The sequence below is a fragment of the Tyto alba genome, unplaced genomic scaffold (assembly GCF_018691265.1).
Source record: "Tyto alba isolate M040663 unplaced genomic scaffold, T.alba_DEE_v4.0 Super-Scaffold_29, whole genome shotgun sequence".
Taxonomy (NCBI): Eukaryota; Metazoa; Chordata; class Aves; order Strigiformes; family Tytonidae; genus Tyto; species Tyto alba.
In genome coordinates, this window is record NW_024881303.1 from 10,382,384 (window position 1) to 10,398,010 (window position 15,627).

At 43.3% G+C, this 15,627-nt stretch overlaps 1 protein-coding gene across 1 annotated transcript in view; it reads left to right on the top strand.

The window, feature by feature from the left end:
* Nucleotides 1-173: 173 nt before the first annotated feature.
* The window catches only part of AHNAK2 (AHNAK nucleoprotein 2), a 70,326-nt gene continuing 54,872 nt past the window's right edge, over nt 174-15,627 (top strand). The window contains 1 exon segment of the mRNA XM_042799141.1: nt 174-321. Coding sequence (XP_042655075.1) covers nt 240-321 — 82 coding nt within the window. The 5' untranslated portion in view covers nt 174-239.

A 15,627-nucleotide genomic window follows, 5' to 3' on the forward strand; every position in this document is an offset into this window, starting at 1 on the left:
AAGAATGTTTGAAACAGAAGAGAAAACAAACAAAGTCTTGGCAGGCGTTCAAAGGCAAGGCAGACTGGCTGCAATTTGCCGTTCAACACGCAGAGAAGCTCGTGAAGGCTTGCGTACAGACACATGGGTGAAGGGAGTTGCCTCTGGGAAGACCTTGCTGTGAAGGGCTCACATGATGCGAGGCGGGGTCTGGAGCCAAAGCCGCCCCGTCCGCCCCACCCTGGGACCTGGGCCCGTGAATGACCCAAAGCACCTCAGTGACCACGGCGGGGACAGCTGACAGCCGGGACACCGAGACCGAGACCTGCCCACGGCTTCCAGGTAGGAGCTCGCTCCCCGCAGCACACCTCTCCTTGCCTTGCCGTCGCTGCTGCGGATGCGCAGGAAGAGGGGCGGCTGGTGCCCTCAGAAAGATGCAGTTTCTTGCTTCTCTGAGCACGTACCGCATCAAGAGCTTCTACCTGTGTGTTAGGCCTCTTCTCTCTCTTTTCCCCAGCTGCTGGCGTTTGAAAATCTTGCTGGATGTGGGCAAAGGGGATAAACTGGTTTTATTTCCCTTCTCCTGATATTGCTGTCTTGAAAAACAGAGGAAAGTAGGATAACCCCTATTCTGTCAGAGCAACCTACGTGCTGCCGAGGCATGTATATTTGCTTTCTTTACAAATGCCTGCAAAATATAGAGTGGCAATGAGCTTCTTGAAATGGTTATGAATCACTGAACTTAACTGGCACCCACCCAGGCCCCCAGATGGGAGAAGAGGAGCTTTTCTAAGCCCTTCCCACATTCTTGTGCAAATAGTAGGGATGAATGATCACCGTCCCCAATGCCAGAGTTTTCTGGGCCAAATTCACACAGGGGTCTAAGAAAGCCAAGGGGAACTCAAACTGGTGTAGCTCTCCCTTCCTTCCGCTTCTCGCAATGACTATATTTCGTATGTTCAATCCTTCTGGGATTGCTTAGACTGACTTTGTGTAATTATTTTCATCCTTGGATTAAACAGGCCAAGTATGTAAGCTGGATCTCAGCTTGCTGAGATCTTATTTTACACCATATTTTGTCCCTCTGGCATATACATTACACAGCAGCAGATTGGAATTAAGTAGTTTTTTTTCAGAATAAAAGTCTGTCTTTGCTTGAGGGTGTCAATTTTATAGTAATTCTTGCTGTTCCATCTTGTATGGATACTTCAAAGGATCATGGAAAAGTCCTAAGCCAGGCGTCTACCCACGCTGGCTCTCAGTAAACAGTCTGACACCTCTCCACACTTAGAGTATGAACAGATTTCTCAACCTAGAGATTAGGGGGAAGGTGTGACTTGGTGCAAAAGCCTGTAACAACAACCTTATTTCTACCAACTGTTCTTGTCCTTCATTGCTTGTGATCACTGATGAGATGTGCAGATTCATGGATGTCCCTAAACCTGGGGGATAACCCTATTTTCAGATTAAATAGATAATGGTGTTGATTAAAATTAAAGACAAAAATACACAAAGGCTGTGGGACCCCCAGGAAGGAGCAATGGCTTTTAAGTCAGCTTTTAGTTGCCTTGTTAGATGCCAGTAAGTATAGGAGAAAGGGTGGACTTTCAGTATATCATGCTATGGGAAGTCCTGAGTCTGTCCTGCGTGGAGTGGGACAGTATTTATGCATTATGAAACATGTAACATGTTCCATCTGCCACCAGGTCAGGGTCAACAGGTGCAGCCAAAATTAAAAACAATATTTTTTTATATGCACCACCTTTCTTTCTGCTGGCAAGGTGTCACTAAAAGCTTAAATCTTTTATAACTGAAGATTATTTGCTGAGCATCCAGAGATTTGCAGGCTTTCCAGGGAAATAACAATAGTTTTGAAATCTCCAGCTGTGGGTCCTATATATATTGGTCTTTCTTAACTTTTGCTGTGAGCATTTGGGGTCTAAAATGAGAGTTGTGTTGTTTTCCCATCATTGGAGACACCCTGGCTAGAGAAGTCTTACCTTCTAGTTTCTACATCTACTATTAATAAATGCTCAAAGCCTTCCTCTAGGCTCTTCCCTATGAACTTGTGTGCTAGAGGATTTGTGAAATGCAGTTGTGATGGGCAGAAAATGCACAAGGGGCAAATCCTAGCTACACATCTGAGAGGACTGTCTCCCACCAGACCTGTCTCTCCAAAACTCCCTTCCTCCTTGCTCCACCCAACAGATTCCATCTTCTTCTTCACTGCTGGCATCTGTCTTCAGGAGCTCAGGAGGTTTCCATCATGCTCCTTGTTCAGTTCAGGTGAAGATGTGCTCTCCTTGGCCAAACCTCGACTAGGTCCAACCTCTACCTCAGCCTAATCCCTCCAGCAGGTATTGCAGTAATACCTGCCATGGTTTTTGTCTGCTGTCTTCTTTCTCCAGCTCTACAATCTGAAGAATTGGTCCCAGGCAGGGGCTGATGTTCTGCCAACCTCTCCTGCCCCAAGAGATGGCTGTTCCCAACAGGGACATGTTCTTTCCAGAAACAGAGGAGTTTTAAGGAGGAACAAACAGGGCCACTGAACTTAAGTTAGGTAGCTAAGAAAATCTTGCAGTGATGAGGAAGGAAGGACTGCTTCAGGCTCCTGTCTGTCTCATGTTGGCTTTATCAGGATTGCATACCCAGTGGTCTCGCCATCCGGGGTCTGGCACTGTTCTCCTGCTCTGCCTATTGCCTGGTCAGTCTGGTCTTCATAAAGTGACTGTTTCTTAAAATTCAGGGGCGGTCTTGCTGGTAAGGCTCTAGGTAACATCTGGCAGGATAACTTTTTCCTTTTTTGCAGATCACTGGCTGATGACTGTGGGCCTTGAGCTGCTCATTCCCAAAGCTGTTCTGGTTTGTAGGCACCCCAAGGGCTGTTCTGCAGTGCTGCTCTGTTACAACTTGTTCCCTTTTTAAAAGCCAAAAGCTCCCCCAGATTAAAAAAGTGTAAACTAAGAAAATGAAAGATTAGTGCTGTATCTGAAACTAATCTCTCTTATAAGCTGTCTTTTAAGGTCTCATCAAGGCTTCTCTTCACCCAGGACCAATTCATCTGTGCCCTTGCTCCTCTGTCTCACAACTCTTGGTCTTCCTGTCTCCAAATTTACTGGACAGCTAGGTGGGTGCTCCAGAGTGCAAATAAATCTTCAAAGCTGTTGCTGGCATCTGCACTCTTCCTCCTTCTCCCAAATCAGTGCAGGGAGTTAGATTTGCAGCTTGGTTGAGATTTAAGAATTTGTGAGGCTGTAAATAAAACATTGTTCAAACTTGTCTATGATATCCATGGTCGTACAGATTTGCTGATTTTGCACTAGGCTCACAGTGCTGTTTAAAAGTGAATTGACTGCCCTGTCTCTTATCTTCCTAGATAGCATGACTCACATTAGAAACCTCCTCATGGGTTTCTAATAACTTCATTATGGGTTGTGCACATGCAACATCTTTTTGATGGTCTCAGAGTTTGTGAGATGTGGCTAGATTTTCACAGAGACCACACACGATATGATAATAAAACTGACTAATTGGGCATTTGGGATGTTTCACTCCTTCATTCCTTTGCCAGTTTTAAAGTTTCAGGTTGTTGCTTGGGGACTTCCCATTACCTCCAAGGGCTTCTGGTTTTCTGTGGTTCATGATCAGTTTGGAAATGGAAATGGTTAATGGGTCCTTCATTCTTCACTGAAGGATCTTTTAGGAAGGAATAAAGTTCAAAATCCAGGAAAGGAAATTAATTATTTTCCCCAGAGGAGAAAATCCACTTCTCTTCGAGTGAAAAATTTATATCTGAATATGAACCGTGTTTCATTTGCTTTTCCCTGTTGAAATTTCACTGTTCAGCAGAGGGATGAAAAAACCTTTTTAGCAGGGAGTGAGAGAATACTTGGGAAAGACAACCTGCAGCCTTTCTGCTGTGAACCTTTGGCAAAATGGACTATAGAAATAGTCTAAAGCAGGGAAAGAATAGTTCTAGACCACAGCATTACAGATGTGTTTCCAGAATTAGTCTTGGATCTGAAAATGCTGAAAGCAAGAGAGCAGAAAGCTGTCTCTGAGGGGGTGATGCTGGAAACAGTAAGCACCCGATGCGAGGTGCTCAGTCCCTCCAGGTCTCTCCTGCAGCTCATGTTCCTTACTGAACCCCTCCAATGAGAAGGACTCAGAAAAGAGAGTGAATGAGAAACCCCCTGAACCCAGCGTAACTGAAGATGAGAGGAGGAGGGAACACAAGACAGTCAAATCAAATCTGGTTGGCTTGTTAGGTGGTTGTTTTTACATGTTATGCAAAATCTGCTCTGCCACCTTATCCCCACGTTCATGGGGGGAGAAGATAATTGCACCTTCCTCTGCCTTCAGTGCGAGCTGAAAGGCACCTGGGAAACAGATTCAGTGAACAAAGTCTCACCCAGGGTGCATGTGCCATTTTCACTCATGCATTTTTCATGACTGAAAGACAAATATTGTTGTTATTGAGCTAAATTATTAGTCCCTGTAGTTGTACTTAATTCTACAGAACTACAGACCTACACCAAGTGAGGCCCATTTTCCACACAGATTGAATCACTTGATCGCTTTTTTGCGCTCACTAGTTTCACATTTTAATTTTCCATTCCTCTGGCTTTCCTCATGCGGATGAATAATGGACCATTTATAATACATCAACAATATCAGAACATACGATTATGGCTTCAGTCCGTGTAATCCCTTCACACAGATCGCAGAGCATGAACGCCTGTCGTGCAAAGCCACATCCTATTTCCACAAAGAAAACAGAAAGGGATGCCAGCCTGGCAGCTTCTCCCCTCTGCCACTCGAAATAGCTCTCAGGAGCTGAGTCATGAAGTGGAGCCCAGAATAACAAGCGATTCCTTTAACCCAGGGACAATAATCAGCTGTGCTAACAATTACGGATGGGAATGGGCTTCAGGCAGTAGTTTATCATAAGACACGATGAGCCCTTCTATTGCTGTAAATAAATGCCTGGGTAAACTTTCTTTGAATCCAACTAAATAAGGCTGTGTAATCGAGCTTTACTGTGATGCATTAGGGGCTGAGCCTGCTCCTGCTGCATTTAGCTGTGACGACTCCAGTGGGTCCTGTGCAGAGGCAGCGGCAGCCCCGAGGACTAGGACAAAGCCTGCGCTGTTTTCCCATGGTGCTGCAGGACCTGTGCTGGGTGCTGGCACGTTCAGCATTCTTATCATTCATGGATACCGCTTTGAGGATAACGTGCTTCTCTTCACTCATCCAGAGACCTTCATTAAGGACTAACGGATCAGACTTAAACATACGACAGATGCTAATTGCAGTTCTGCTCTATTTCCTGATCACACCTTTTCCTCTGTCATGCATTTGTTGAATATTTAGAAAAGGAATAGTTTCCTGAAACCAGGATTTTGAGTTTGGAAATCTGCAGGGTCTGTGCTGCTTAAGTGAATCACTCTATACATAGGATACAGTTGGCAGAAGAAGGTGATGAGTCAAGTGTCTATTTAGTGTGAAATGAGAAGCTGTCACAGAGCTGCTTGTGAGTCGTCACATGCATTTGTTGCCTGAGTCACTTACATTACTCAGAAACAGGCTGGGGTGCAGCACGTGGGTCTGCCCGGGCAGGAGCCTGGTCCCTACAGGACCCTGCAACTGCCAGTGGGGCTCGGGGTAAGCTCAGGACTGTGTGAGCGGGAAGGATCCCCTGAGTGATGCCATAAGGAGTCCTTGAGCAAGAACTTAGCAGCAGGTAAAAAAAAAAAAAAAAAAAAAAATTCCCCAATAACTTCTGTCTTACCCATTTATCCATAGGAATACTAATTTTAAACAAGAAACTTTTAAGGACACTTTTTCCCTTTTTTTTTTTTTAAAGCAAAGGTCATCAAGCAAAGCTAACATATAATTAAGCTGACCAAGCATGAAGTAGAAAACAGCAAAGATATATCCCCTCTCCCTTTTTTTTGCTGTTGCATTTTTTCACTGGTCAATCTAGGTACTTCTTGGGATTCTTCTAAAATTATACTATTAATTAAATAACTACTTATTTGAAAAAAAGGATAAAGAAAAAATTAAAATATCAGTAGTTCTTGATTTATCTTTCCAAATACTTTAATGAACATCATGAAAAAAACCCTTTTAAATTCAATTCTCCTCCTACTCCCCAAATAATTCCAAAACCTCCTTTTTTAGGCAAAGGAAAACTAAAATATTTCTCTTTACGTACAAAGAAAGACTGAAAACACAAGCAGTTGTGTGAGACAACAGATTGTGGAAGAATCGGACTCACTGCTGACAGTGGCCAGTTTGCTGTGCTCCTCTCTGCTCCCAACCCCTTGGCCATTTCAGGTTTTGCAGTCTTTCTTCTCAGCCTGTGTTCATGGAGTTTGCATCAGAAACTGAGAGCACTTCTGCTGCCAGAATGCCACAATATATATTATGTCTCCTCTTAAAAGGTGTGAGTTATTTGCTGTCATTTCATTGATTCCTATCCACGGGCAAATACAGCCAGAACCAACATAGCACTGTGTGCTGTGCAAGACTGAACAGCAGCTTTGTTTACCAATAGCATCATTATCAAATTAGGAGGAATTAATTATTACACATTGGGTTTGTTTGTTCAACCAAGTGGTTGGCAGCTGCACTCAGGCATTAGCGCAGTGGTGGGGAAAGGTTTTTTTCAGTGTGTCACTGGAACCAGGGCTCCTTCCTTCTCTCCACTTCGCACACAAGTGCTACCTTACTGCTGAATACTTCATCAGAACCTGAAGGAATCCTACTCACACTGATCAAGCTGATTGTCTCTGCCAGCAGCATCAAAAACAGTTTAGATTCAGTTTCTGGATGTGTATTGAGGAGTCGGGCAGCTTTCGTGCTAACTATCGGTACTATTTTACTCCTGTCTGGCACCAGCCTGCTGAAAGGCAACATGAAATATTTCTCACCCCTGACTGAGGTTGGTTCTTGTTGTTCCCTCTCCTGTTCAGAGGGAGAAAGTCAGAAAGGAAGCATTAAAGGGCTTAATCTTGCTCCCATTAAAGTCGAGGGCAAAACTCCACCTGATTTCAGTGACAACAAACAAGGTGTGAAAAGGCTTGAATCTACAAAACATCAAGATGATAAGGTGCATGTGCCAAGATCCTTAATGCCCAAAGATTTCATTGTAACTTTGAGGATGCTGAGAACTGCACAGGATGAAGCCAACATTGCACCACAAATGCACTATGGAAGGAGCAGTCTTTTCCTTGCTCCCTCTTGGTTGCCGTTTCCCACAGGTTTCCTTTCTGGGGCACCAGTGAGCCAGTTCAGCCGAGTAAACTGAAGTGCAGAAGTCAGATAACTGTGCAGATTATCTGATTTTATTTACTCTGTGCTTCCGGGTTTCCCCTTTCCAAAGGAAGGCTTGTGTGTAACGGGATGTAGGGCTTTGAGGTGAATTTCATGTTGTTGGAGAATCAGTCTCAGCCCTGTAAGGAAGCAGGAGACCTCACAGCCCCAGATGGAATTAACCAAATGTATTTCCATCTCTCATTGATGTTGTTTACACAGCACAAGCCAGTCCAGAGTGGTGAATGGTATATTTAAAACAAGGTCCTCTAACATTTGGATCCACCCTGTCACTTGACTTAACAGATACTTGACACTGATCAAGTGACTCACTCCATTAAGAAATAAACCCTGCTGTGTTGGGGATCTCCGATGGCAAACAGTGAGCCCCATTGTCATCTGCTGAGTCCTTTCTCTGTCCCAGCCCTCACGCCCTAAAGATGCACACTGAGTCACGGGCACAGCTGCAATGACCCCGTTTTTGCCTGGTGGTGTGTGCCAGCCACGGCACACAGCAAACCCCTGTGTGGGTGAAATACCCTCGTTTAATCCCCGGACACCCTGCGTGCCCCTGCAAGGGGGGGGGGGTGGGGGGGCAAAATAGGGTGCTCATTCACGATCTGGAGGTAGGCAGTTTATTTTGTTAGGAAGACAGGAGCTGGTGTTTGCTTGTTCCCAGTTTGAGGGAGTTCCTCCTGTTTTTCCCATTCATCTGGGCTTCTTGCTGGTGCTCGATGGCAGCATCTGCCAGCTCTTGCCCACAGAGAGGGCACAATATCGGCGCAAGTCATCCGTTAGCAGGTGGTATTCAAGATGCATGCAAAGGCCTAGGTTAAAATAGTCTCAGAAAGAAGAAACTGTAAGAAACGTGACCCCGTGCCCAGAGCCGCTGCTGGCACACAGCCCTTTCCTGAGCGAGCCTGCATGGGTACAGCCAGGTCCCTACGTGAATATCCACACCCCTTCCACCACCCAGGGCAGGTTCCACTGGGAACCTGGAGCCAGAGGAAAGGGATTATTTCAGTGCAGTTCCCAGTTACTCCTTTATCTGCTCCACTTCAACAGATGTACTAATCACTGGTGGTTCACTAAATGCCATGGAAACCCCAGGGCACTTAGTGAGATCATCTGCCAGTACTTTTTTATTTTAAGATTTTTGTTTAAGAACTGTTTTTAAGGCTTTGAGAAAAAATAAAATAAATTAAAACAAAACCAAAACAAAACAAAACAAAACAACAAGGGATGGTTCACTGAGAATTATTTCCACAGCTGGAAATAGAATTTGTCATAAGCCCTGACCATACAAGCCCCAACAAAAAGCAAGAGTTTATACCCGTCCATACAGTCAATGATAAAAAGGAAAAGAGTGGAAAAAAATAATAGTGAAGCAACAAAAATGTGTTTTGTTATAACAACTGAAAACTTTTGCTTTTTCCAGTGGCATCCGAGCTACTACATGAAATGTTTATACTTGCCTTTTATCAGTGTCTGCTTTTTGTATGAGATCTAGAAACATCGGTGGCAATTTTATCTTTCAGTTTGGTAGAAAAAAAAAGATTCTTGATCAAATACAACAAATGTCCTACAAAGATTCTTAAAAGTACTGTTCTCTTCAGAAATATCCAACTCAGTAGGCAGTCACTTGAAAATACAGAGCTTTTGAATGTTATATTCACAGTTTGGCAGGCTTTAGGGTTTTTCTTCCTGGGTTTCCAAACTGAAGAAAAATGATCGGCTTGATGATAACTAGAAGTACCAAAATTGTGGCAAGAAAATGCTTAAGGCAGCATAATGACATTGCAGAAAGAAAATAATTTGGTTCAGATCATTAATTTTTCAGATACTTGAGCATTACCACCTGGTACAATCAGTTTATACATGTGTAATTAACACCCATCTTTCCAGCTTGAAAAGAGGCTTTTTGTCTCATGGTATTGACTCTGTCACTAATATTCACTTTTCAGGGAGGAGCCTGGTTCTGCTTTCTATCCAATATCATGGGCTTGACATAGTGAAATAATAAATGTGCAGGGTCAGCCAGCTCTGAACTCCAGCTGAGTGGGGAATTAAAAGCACCAGAGAGAAGGGAATGTGATGGTTTGGGGGAACATGGAGGAAATATTAACTTTTAATTAAAGCCCTCCACAGCACACAGTCCGGAGACAGATCTCCACCAGCAGAGGAGGAGGACGATGATGGTTGGGTGGCGGACAGGCCAGGGTGTGCGAGGAGGTCTGCAGGAGGGGGCTCTGCTCTGCATGAGCTAATACGCAGCTGACGGGGCAGGAAGGCAGCAACTCCACGAAGACCATGGTTTTCTGCAATTCCTGTACGGGCCTTGCTAATTATAGCAGTTTTCCCCCAGGCCCATGGCCGTGGCTGCGTTGCCCCTTGGTCTGGCTCGCTCCTTTTTTCTGGTTCATTCTGTCCGGGCTATTTCGGCTGCAGAAGGTCAATGCCAGCACTGTCAGGGCCAGTGGAAATGCGTTTGGGGGACAAAGGGAGATGGAGCATATGCCCCAGGACAAAGTAAAGGAAACTGTTCAGAGTGAATTAGTTCCCTTTTTCTTCTCCTCCTGTTAGTTAGTGAAAGGATTGGTCTTGGAAATGTCTCATTTTGTTTCATTTCTAAATAATGCTTTCTCTGTTGTTGGTAGGGATTTTTAATTTATTCTGGTTGTGGATCAGCATTTTCAGCTTTTTTTTTTTTTTTAATCAATAAGAATATTAACCACTAAAGTGAAAAGAATATGAATTTAGGAATTCTATAAGAGAATATTTGACTTTCCGAAAATACACAACTCTTCCCTGGGTTTGTTTGGGATATTTTCCATTGAGTCTGGCTTTTACTATTCCATCCCTGGATACTGTGGAGTTGACATTTGTTTATCTTCACAAAGGAGAAACCTGTTACTGCATGAAATACTAGCAGTTGCAGCTTGCTGTCAGTGCAGCATGCAGGTAGTGTTGGTAGAACCTACCAAGAGCAGATAGACATTGGAGCCTCTTTTGAGTAAATTCTCAGATGAAAAGGTTATAAAGAACACAAGACTAATCTATGTGGAGGACAGATTCCAGTTAGGTTACAAGATGCGTGAATAACACCTATTCACTTTTTGGGGGGAATTCTTCTGAATTGACTGACTTCAGAATGAGGTCTTTGATTCCAACACCGAGGCTTCTTAAAAGAGGCAGTGATGAAACCTCATTTCCATACCTGGCTCTCTCTTTGTTTATGAGGCTATATGTGTACCTGCAGCTGGAAGAGTTTTATGCAAAAAAAAATGTCGAAGCAAATCAATCAATTTAATGGCTTATGTATTGCAAAAGAGAAGAAATTCAGAGGAAGTTTGTGTGGCTGGCTGACATACCTTTTTAGTTCCAACTAAATGGTTGTATAATATAGAAATACATTTCCGTGTACTAAAAAATGTAGAGTCATGGAAGACAAAGCATAGGAGATGTGTGTAAATTGGTGATTAATGTTATATTTATCTTCCTCTGGTCTTGATCTGAGAGTTGGTGGCCAGATCCTTCCAAAGACATCTCTTCATTGCTCTCATTGCTAGTACAACATTCAGTTCCATCAACTCCCCTACATCTTCTGTTCACACTGATCTTGGCTTTCCTTTCCTTTTTCTTTCTTCTGTGGTTCCTTTTCCTGGCAGCCGATTTCTCTTTAAGCTGGAGGTCCTAAATTTTTTTACTCCTTTCTGAATTGTGCTGACAAGTTTGCTTTCTGTAGCTGGTCTTCCCAGCTACCCAGCCTTGTCTACATGTGGAAGTTTGTGGCCTCATATTTTTCCCCCAAAATGTCTAAAGATTCATAATTGCTAAAAAGGAAAAAGAATAGAAATGATCACCCTTGCATCCTCCGCAATGAACTACAGGAATTTCTGTTTCAGAGCATGCTTTACTATAATCTCAGTGAACATTTTGTCTATCTTTGGATTAAAAAAAACCACAAGAAAATTCCCATTGTTTTTCATCTCATTTCTCAGTTACTAGTAAAGCAGCACACCCTTATGCACAGGCCTAACATCTGTCCATTCACGGGTCAGGGTGTGAACAACACTAGTAAAAGAAAGGTTGTGTCATTCAATTGTGTGTTTTCAGCCTTACCTGTGAACCAAGTAAATAAAACAAAAGTTGTCATATAGGGAGTTGGGAAGTGGGGTTATTGGTGGGGTGGAGGCATGTGAGATACAATGGTATCCCTGGCAAGGCAATAGAGCAGAGAGGAACTTTCAGTATTGCCTCAGCATAATTCAAAGAGTTTCTCTTTTAATATTTAGATGTCTATCCAGAAGAAAAAACACAAGGGCTATTTGGAGTATGCCCACTGAATAAGTCATTTGTGTTGAAATAATTTGGAGAATTGGAATTTATCAGCTTGGTAACATTTTTTTATTAGCTCAGTAGACAAGCAGTTGATTCAATAAATATTTAAAAATAAACCCAGTGAGCATTATGCATTCATGTCAGTCAAATAATGTTAAAATAAGTTGACAGTCACAGAACTCCACTATATTGGCTGACAAGAGGGAAGATTTTAGGCTTGAAGTTATGTGGGGATAAATCTCCAACATAGGAGTTGCATTCACTGGAGTTAGAGCAGCAGGGCACTGCTCAGACGTTAGGGCTGACACGTTCAGTTCCAAGATGAAACTGGAAAGAAGCCAGCATCTATGAACATAGATTTCCCAATACCTTGAAAAAGAATATAGTAATCTCTTCCAGGTTTATGGAAAACAGTTGGCTTCTCTCAACTTAGCCAGGGTTTTGTCTCATGTGAGTTTTAAAAATTCTTAAAAGATCAAAATAACACCCATCAATATATTCAGCAAAGACAATTGAAATAAAGCATTGAATGGGATCGACACTGCTGCCGCTACACCACGGTCTGTGTCCTGCTGCGGTGCTGCTGCTTGCACGGCTGGCTCAGGGGGTAGGAGACAGATCTCTGCATCCAAATGAGCTGCCTCTGCATCAAACCACGGTGTCAGGTTGGGCTTCTTCTTTTGCATGTCTGTTTCTAAAAATATACGTTGTTAGTCGGGGTAATGTTGAAAGACAGTTCAGAAAGGCTGGACCTCAGTATAGTCTCAATAACTGAGCATAGAAATAGGGATGGCAGCAGAGCAAGCCAAAAACCATTAGGGAGGTCTTTCTCCCTTCCCCAGCCTTCACAGTTTACTTTCCTGCTGCTGACCACATCTCAGGAGGCCTTTATTGCTTCTGGTCACCTCCATCCTTGAGGCAGCTGCATCAGGTCTTGCTTGAAACATGCCACCTTGAAGAGTCTCACATCCCCTGTGCTGATGCAGTCCCATCACCTTGTCCCCCTCCTTCGCTGCCATACCTCCCTGCATTGGCTACAGCCAACGTATTTGTTCTTTCCTGGTGTGGATGAAGCACTCACAAGAAGATAGAGGTTGAGTTTGAACTGCATAGTACTTCACGTAATATTTATATTAATTATATATGATTATATATAGTATATAATCACACATATTTATTATATATTATATATATGCACAATATAATCATATAATAAAAAGGCACATTTTATGAGGTGCTTTTCAGCCCATACGCAGACAAACTGTGTATATTAATTAGATAAAATTACATATAGTATTTCTAAATCAAGCTATATATGTGATATTATATAATTAATATGTAATGTATGATTAGATATAATAGCATATATTAATTACACAGAAATAATTACTGAATTGGCTTTAATATAAATACTGTAGTTCTATTAAGACCCAGCTTTCACAAAATGCCTGTGGTAAGTAGCCACACAGGATGGAAGCAGAGCTTTACACTCAGTTTTCACTGTCAGATTTCCCTCTGTAGAAACCGCGCGTGCCCGTTCTAAACTGGGGTCCAGAAACCCGACAGCTACAGAATTTCAGGTACTGGAACATATTCGGAGCCAACAGCATCAAAATCCCCAGCACAGCATCTGCCCCGACACGAAAAGAGGCTGCTCTGTAAGCACAGGGATCTTCCTTCGGCTGGCGTGTTTTTTACCTGTTCACATCCCGCTCTGGCGTGTTGGCAAAGAGCAGGGAGCACTTACAGGGCACTCCCAGGGCTGCTTATGTGTTGTTTGCATTTTGCACCCTCTCTCATCTCACACCTATTTGACAGCATGCAAACAAGCAGCCAAATCCTTCTGTGAAACAAGCAAGCCTGGACTGAAATCTGTTGCTGTGATTTTTTTAAAGCTTCAAAGATGAGGAATCAGAGGATCAGTAGAATTCCTCAGAGGGAGAGGAATCGGCTGCATTACAAATTTCTTTCCTTTGCAGGGGGTGGAGAAATAGAAACAGGTGAGAGGAGGGGCAGGGAATTTTAATAAATCATTCTCTGCTGGCGCTAAGCGGCTTTCTTCACGTGTTAGTATCAGGAGATGCTGCAAAAGTAGCACTAAGCACACTGGCACTCCCATGCTGCGAGCCACGATAGCGCTTCATTTGGTGCAAGGTCTGTCAGCTCAGCATTCAGGGTTTTTTCAGAAATAATTAAACATGTGACTAAAAATGATAAAGAAAAATGAACTTAAAGAGGACACTAGAACAGCCTTGAAACCCTTTTGAACCAGGCTGCTGTGACAGACTGCATCCTGTGTGTGTGCATTCTTGCATGAGAATTTACTAATACATATAACATTAATTACCCACTTATGTCCTGAAGCAAGGCTGGGAATGAATTTCAGGAAAAGAGATGTTTGTCTTGCGCGGGCGCCCACATCCCATATACTTTCAGTCCCGAGGAAATTGCCCGGTATCTCCACCCTGTGCGCGCTTGTGCCTGTAGCTGCAGGCACTAAGCGGGGAGAAGCCACGGGAGCCTACGGAAGCCCGTGTACCCCCATTCCCCCGCGCCCCCCGGCATGGAAAGCCTGACCAGCAACAAGCCCAGGGTCTATCCGCTGCTCCCGCCCCAGCTGAAGCCGTCCAGCTGTTGCCTTAGTGGAGAGAGGGATTGTATTTCACAGGCTGTGTAATCTGCGACAGCGCTTTTTGGCTCGGGGATAGCAACAAGCCTCACCCAGGCTTAGCCATCCCCTTTCTGCCCGTAGAGGAACGCCCCGGTCGACATAGAAGGAAAATTGTTTGCTGAATTTCTGCACAGCCCTCCTTCCAATTGCTGGAGAGAGAGGGGGAGTGAGAAAGAGAGAGAGTTTAAGGCAGGCTCTGCACTGGTGTTCTGGGCTATTTCAACTTCAGGGCAACTTTAGAGAACTTCAGTTATTTTTGGTAAGTTTTCATTATAAAAAAAAACAACCCCCCTCTCTCTCTTTCTTTCTTTCTTTTTAATCTCTGATGCAGATTGCACATGTTTTCAGTAGACGATGGGGTTTTAAAATTGCAAAGAGATGTGGGCGTGTGTATTTTGCGTCCTTTAATACAGAAACAGGACGTTCTGATTATAAAGATGTAATCTTCCCAGCTGCTGTACTTGATAAGGGAGACCTGAAGATGCTGCGCGTGAAGTGATACCGCCAGGGAAAAGTATGGCCAGAACTTCAGCCAAGGTGCATCACATCTAACGTAAAGCTTTGTCTCTTTCTTGTGTATGGGAAGAAGCGTGATCAGAGATGAACGAATGTGTTCAGCCTGCTAAAAAGTTTCTGATCCACGCTTTTAATGCAGGGGTTTCAAGCTTGTGCGCTAAGCCTCCCAAAGCTTTCAGAGGGATGTTGGTTCTCAGTCCTATACACACCCCTCCATTCAGTAATCTCTATTCCAGATCATGCACGTTGTTTTTCTTACTTCCTCAGTCTGTATACTTAACCCATCATATGATCTCAAAGACAGTGAAACTTTCTTTTGTGGTACAGAGAGCCAGTCCCAGCTGTTGCAATGAACTGCAAGGTGCAAACTGCAATTTATTTACAGTGAAATTGGTTTCTGAAGAATACGAGTTTTCTGCATAGATATGTTTGGATTTTTATAGTATCTGTGCTTCCACAAGAGGAATTCTATTCGTGCGGTTATTATATCTCAGTGGATACCATTTGCAACAGATATATATATATATCATAATATACTGACTTGTCACTAGAATCTCTGTACGTTAGTGGTGCTTGAGAGTAAGACTAACTTTGAAGCATTTAAAAAACAGATCCATAACCTTGTCAGTAGAATTGGGACCCTGTACGTGTTCGCTGCGAGGCTGCTGAGGCTAGTTCACAAAGTGCTAGGAAATACGCTGGGTAAAATTATTTTATCCACCTGTCCAGGTTCTTTGCCCCATACGTGTACCTTAATGTGTTTCTGAACACATGAATAGAGGTGATCAGAAGTAGGTTTTGTA